The sequence below is a fragment of the Gracilinanus agilis genome, chromosome 5 (genome assembly GCF_016433145.1).
Source record: "Gracilinanus agilis isolate LMUSP501 chromosome 5, AgileGrace, whole genome shotgun sequence".
NCBI lineage: Eukaryota > Metazoa > Chordata > Mammalia > Didelphimorphia > Didelphidae > Gracilinanus > Gracilinanus agilis.
Genome location: NC_058134.1, coordinates 235,746,404 through 235,752,920, shown reverse-complemented (window position 1 = coordinate 235,752,920; position 6,517 = coordinate 235,746,404). Strand labels below are relative to the sequence as shown.

The 6,517-nt window shown below is 34.6% G+C and overlaps 1 protein-coding gene across 4 annotated transcripts in view; it reads right to left on the bottom strand.

The window, feature by feature from the left end:
* Window positions 1-3,434: 3,434 nt before the first annotated feature.
* NTN4 (netrin 4) overlaps window positions 3,435-6,517 on the bottom strand; it is a 158,995-nt gene continuing 155,912 nt past the window's right edge. For all 4 annotated transcript variants that reach the window (XM_044678128.1, XM_044678129.1, XM_044678130.1 and 1 more), the window contains one exon: window positions 3,435-4,829. In XM_044678128.1, the coding sequence (XP_044534063.1) occupies window positions 4,693-4,829 (137 nt within the window). In that variant the 3' untranslated portion in view covers window positions 3,435-4,692. The remainder of the gene's footprint in view (window positions 4,830-6,517) is intronic.

Below are 6,517 nucleotides of genomic sequence, written 5' to 3'. Positions count from 1 at the left end.
TTTGTCATTCCTTAGAGCAGGACAATATTCTGTCACAATTTCTTTTCTAATTCCCCCAACCGACAGGCATTTATTTATTTTCCAGGTCACAAAAGTTCTTCTTTTGGTGTGAAAGGGACCTTTTTATGACCTCTCTGCAATATATGCCCAGTAGTAGCATTATGGGAAGAAAACATTAACAATTTGGTCACATTTCTTACATAATTCCAAATTGTTTCCCAGAATAGATGGATGGATTCAGGACTTCACCAACAGCCCTTGATACAATTGCCTCTCTACAGCCCCTTCAGCACTGACAATTTGCATTTTGCATTATCTTTGCCAATATTCTGAGTATGAGATGCCATTTTAATTTGCATTTCTTTTAATCTCAGTGATTTGGGGTATTTTTTTCATGTGGTTGAGAAGCATGTCACATAGCCCTTGCTTTAATTTAGAAAGAAATTATCTGTCAACTGAATATGTGTAATTTCCCTTTTTTCTCATATTATTAAGATGAAAGTATTTATACATACTTCCTTGAAAAAACACCTGCTTTCTCTTCTACCTCCTGCTCTCGTACGTATATCCTTCTAAGGGTTTACTTCCTTTTCTCTGCTATCTGCTCTCTCTTAACTAAACGAGTTTCTGCAGACTGCATTTTGTCTCCTTCCTTGCTAAGATCATGTGTCACAGGGCCGAAAGAATAAAAGATGCTTTGGGGATCTCCAGGTTGCTCACTCAACAACATTAGCAATGGAAGGGTGGGCTACTAGGTCTGAGCCATAATTGGACTTCGGAATCCAGGATAAAGGTGAAAAGAGAAACATATCTTAAACAGAAACGATAATAGAATTCATCTCTGTGATGGGAGTTCCAAGAGTGAGTATAACTTTGAGGAGGAGAGAAGAAAAATTATGTAATTAAGGACACAGAGTGACAATGGGATGTATTGTAGCTTGGAGCAAGGAGGAGAACGGGGGAGATGACAGTCAGCCAGTTTAATTCGTGAAATTATTAACTATTTGGGACCATCCATGGAGGAAATGGTGTTTCCATGCTAAGTTTCTGATGGAAGAGAGGCAGCTTGACGGTGTGAATTGAGAGCCAGTCTTGGTGGAAGGAGACCTGTTCCTGATCTGTATTGATTGTGTGACACTGGGCAAGTTACATTACCTCTCTGTGTCCCCGTTAACTCTCTTAGAGGTTCTTAACTTTTGTGTGTGTTTTGAGCCCCTTTGGTGGTCTGGTGAAGCCTATGGACCCCTTCTCAGAATAATGTTTTTAAATGCCCCAAATAAAATACAAAGGATTCCAAAGGAAGCCAAGTCTATTAAGATATAATTGATCAAAATAGATATTTTGAATTGTAAGTTAAAAACCACTGCTTTAAGATCATAAGTGAGAGATCTGCCTTGATCAAGGGAATTTCCTCATTGAGAGTTCCCTGTACTAATGAAATCACAGATCTGTATCTCTCCCCTGAAAAATTCCTATGGAATTGCCCCAGAGAAGTGTTGTTTTGACTAATGTATTTATTATTCTGTTTATCTATTCATTTATTCATTCGCTTATTGCTTTAATTTTGGTGGAAGCAAATCACCAGATTAGTCAGCATATGCTTGTAGAGCCCCTTCCTGCCTTTCCAGACTTATAGCTCACAATCTGTAAATGTTCATCGTGTCTATTCACTTCCCTTTTTCATGTCTAACACATTTCCTTTTTAGTCGTTCCAAAGCTAAGCCTGGAAATTTGTCACTTTACAGAACAGTTAGGCAGTGTCAAGTGCGGTCATGGTGTTGCTGAAGAAAAAAAAAAAGGATTTTAATCAAATCCTTTGGGTTCAGTGTGGGTGTGGGTTGGCAGAGACCTCGCTTTTCTTTAAAAATGTCCTTATTGGTTTCCCAAAGGCCACCCCCTTGCTTCTCTTTCATTTCCCTGTGCCAATCTCCCATGCAATATTAGAGTTATTCATAAATATTTTCCTTCTGAACTGTGGGAAAGAAGTTGTGAGTAGCTTTGACGCTTTGGTAAGGTTAGGTTTGGGGACAGCCTGTCACTGAGACAATGGACACAAAAGCAAATGAACCCAGGGGACCGTGGACAGAGCTTGTTAGCTGCTGTGGTCACAGTCCTTGTTCTTTGGTGCCCTAAGGGAGCAAGGAAGGGATGGAGAATTTTTGAGATTCTTTTCTCCTAGCTCCCCATTGTTGATCATCGATTTCGGATCATTGAGGAATGGATTCGCCAAAATCCCTGGAAAAGGGCAGGCACAGAAACTTCCTTTATATGTATGTGTGTATGCCATTTAACCTCTCCGGAACTAACCTCAGTTTCCCCATCGTTAAAATGAAAGGGTTGGAATGGGTGGCCCGTAGGATCCTTTCCACTTCTAAATGGAAGTAGTAGACATTTTTGTTTTCTCAGCAGAGGGAACTGGGGTTGTGCTCATTTCTTCGTTATAAAGATTTTTTCCCAATTTGTTGTTTCCCTTCTGATTTTGACTGCATTGTTTTTGTTTGTACAGAAACTTTTTAGTTTAATATAATCAAAACCATTTAATTTACATTTTGTAATTTTCTCTAACTCTTGCTTGGTTTTAAAGTCTTTCCTTTCCCAGAGATCTGACAAGTATACTATTCTGTGTTCACTTAACATGTTTATAGTTTCCCTCTTTATATTCAAGTCGTTCACCCATTCTGAATTTATCTTGGTGTAGGGTGTGATGTGTTGATCTAAACCTAATCTCTCCCATATTGTTTTCCAAATTTCCCAGCAGTTTTTGTCAAATAGTGGATTCATGTCCCAAAAGTTGGGCTCTTTGGGTTTATCATACACTGTCTTGCTGATGTCATTTATCCCCAGTCTATTCCATTGATCCTCCTCTCTATCTCTTAGCCAGTACCATATTGTTTTGATGACTGCTGCTTTATAGTATAGTGTAATATCTGGTACTGCTAGGCCCCCTTCCTTCACATTTTTTTTCATTATTTCCCTTGATATTCTTGATCTTTTGTTCTTCCAAATGAAATTTGTTATAGTTTTTTCTAATTCAGTAAAGAAGTTTTTTGGTAGCTTGATAGGTATGGCACTAAATAGGTAAATTAATTTGGGTAGAATTGTCATTTTTATTATGTTAGCTCGTCCTACCCATGAGCAATCAATGGCTTTCCAATTGTTTAGATCCAGTTTTATTTGTTTGGAAAGTGTTTTGTAGTTGTTTTCATATAATTGCTTGTGCTCATTTCTTATGAGATTAAAGCACTTTAAAATAATGATCAGGAAATCATATTCTTTTATTACATATATGAAATATAAAAACGAATTAACCACACAATATATATATTTTTTGCAAAGTCCACAGGACCGCAGAAAAATACGTTCCGTATATGAAGTGATATAATGCGATTCTTACAGCCTCCAAGTTCATTTTTGTATACTCAAGTACAGAAAAGGCTGTAGGTAGTGTTTAAAAGGGTTACAGAAGATGGATAATGACAAAGTTGATAATTATCTGGTGAACTGTCACATGTGTTGGTGCTAAAAATGGAGAAAAATAATGACCATATACGCTGCATAAAAAGAAATCGAGGAAAACCAATTTAACATGGAGACAAACACGAACTACAGCAATAAAATAAATTCCACATCCATGATCATTTTTGAACTTGCTGACTTGGGCAGTTGAAGAAGTTGGTTTCTCTTTAATGTCTCTTTCATTTTATCCAGACAGAGTTCTTCCCTACTGATGATTATATCATCTGGCTTTAAAGTCTTTTCTGGCTTAATTTATTTTTTGAAGAAAGTTCCCTCACTGCGAATGGCTGCAGAATCTCAACACTGGTCTGAAGTTAGGACTTCAGTGCAAACACATCATGCATTTATTTATTTATTTTCAGATTGCATCTTCAGAAAGTTTTCTCCGAGTGTTCAGTGGACAACCTCTTTGACTCACTCACGTTTCATTCTGTACTTAGGGAGTGTGTGTGTGTGTGTGTGTGTGGGGGGGTGCTTCAGCTCCAGAAGGTTCCACCCTCCTTCCCCCCACTATCCTCTTTCCCTTCCCTCAGTAAAAAAAAACAAAAAACAAACAACAAAAAACAAACCAAAACAAACTCCAAACTTCCACATCACAAAGTGGTAGGCAGTAAAGTGCTTTATACAAGGAAAGATTATTTACATGTGGAGAAGATCCATTTAACACCTCTTGGACCAAAGTTCATACACAGCGAACAAACAAGGCTCTTTTAAGAAACCATTTTGTTGACCCAAAGCCCTTGGGGTGCTTAGCCGAAGTCCTGCTAAAGACTTTAAATAGTATGAAATGCAAGCAACATCTTGGATGCTGGCGGGTCTTTGTCAGACACGTTCTTCTTAATGGCTAACTGTAAAATATTGTGATGCTATTATAGCACTTCCATCATCTGTGAATTGCAGAATCAGTCCAAAGAAGCCAGTTATCGATACCTTGTTCAATTTTCCATCTCTTTATGCAAAGAATCATCAGCTTTTCCCAAAGAACTTACTGTACGTTACTCAAACATTTGCCAAAGAAGGGATCAGGTGAAACCTATGGATTGAAACACTTCTCTATGCATTTTGGCACTTTTTTTTTTTTTTTTTACATTCCAGTTTCATTTTTGAGGTCTCCTTTCCATTAAGTTTGCATTTTGTGCATAAAGAAATGCCCTCAGGGACCACACACCTTTGCTGTTACTTGCAATCTCTTTTTAGAATCTCCATGACTCTCCTTCCAAGAGCTGGTTTCCAGTGCTGGACAAAGCTTTTCATGTTCACAACTAGCCTGCCAGTTCTTACATCTTCATGTCCTGCGATAAGGTACTCCAAACCTAAGGGCAGATAACAAGATGAACAAGTATCCAACGGGAAGCCCTACTTGAAAGAGAAAGACACACCAGTGACTCGGCTCTCTTCAGTGGGAGCAACGCCTATCAGATAGATGGGGGCCAGGAAGACCATTTGATCTGGGTGGTGTATGTAGCAGGTAAAGAATTCACCATTCAATTAGGAGACTAGAACATTTGAATGGGACAGGAAAGCTTGATTTTTTCCCTAAATAATTATTGAATATGCAGAGAAAATGGTTTAAAAATATTTGTTCAATTGGTAAAAAGTACATCTTTTTTTGGTGTTCTATTTTGTTTTCATCATATATATTTTTATTTATTATATTTTTTCCATGTATGTTTTTATTTTACTCGTTTTATTATTTATTATTATCTATTTTCATCATACATGTTTTTATTTGATTTAGTTTCTATTTTCATTATATGTTTTTATTTTATTATTTATCATTATATATTTTCATCATTTTTATTTTACTCATTTTAATATTTATTATTATCTATTTTCATCATACATGTTTTTATTTTATTTAGTTTCTATTTTCATCATGTTTTTTATTTTATTATTGATCACTATATATGCTCATCATGTTTTATTTTATTATTTATCATTATATATTTTCAACATATATTTTTATTTTACTCATTTTATTATTATCTATTTTCATCTTATATGTTATAATTTTATTATCCATTTCCATAATATATGTTTTTATTTTATTATTGATCATTATATATGTTCATCATGTTTTATTTTATTATTTATCATTATATATTTTCATCATATGTTTTTATTTTACTCATTTTATTATTATCACCTATTTCCACAATATGTTTTTATTTTATTATTCATCACCATATATTTTCATCATGTTTTTATTTTATTTATTATTTATCATATATATTTTTATCATGGTTTCTTTTATTTATTATGTTTTCATCATATGTTTTTCTTTTTTTATTATATTTTATCATATATTTTCTTTTCTTTTATTATTTATTATAGATTTAAATCGTGAGTTATTTTATTATTTATTATATTATTAATCACATGTTTTACTTTTATTATTTATTAGAATATATTTCATCAAGTTTTATTTTATTTATTGTTTTCATCATATATGTTTTTATTTAGTATTGTGTACTTTCAATTAATTTTATATATTTTTGTCATGTTTTTATTATTTATTATTATATATGTCATCGGAGATGTTTTTACTCTTATTTATTAGAATAGGTTTTTATCCTGTTTGTATTTTATTGTATTTACATTTTTCATCACATATGTTTTAATTTTATCATTTATCATTCTATAGTTTTCATCATATATGTTTCTGTTTTATTTATTTTATTATTTATCATTCTATATTTTTTCATTCTATATATTTTTAAGTCCTAATCTGTCTTAGACTTGATACTAAATCTCGGTTGGAAGACAGAAGAGTGGACAGGGCCAGGCAACTGAGGTTAAGTGATTTGCTCAGGGAGCAAACAGCTGGGAAGTGTCTGAGGCCACATTTGAACCCAGGTCCTTGCAGCTCCAGGCTTGGTGCTCTGGTCACTGTGCTGCCCAGCCACTCCTCATTCTATATGTTTTTAAGCAGGGAGGTGCTCAAGCAATTCTGGCCAGGGGCTTGGCTAGAGGCTTTGAGCATCCCTGAACATGGGAAGAG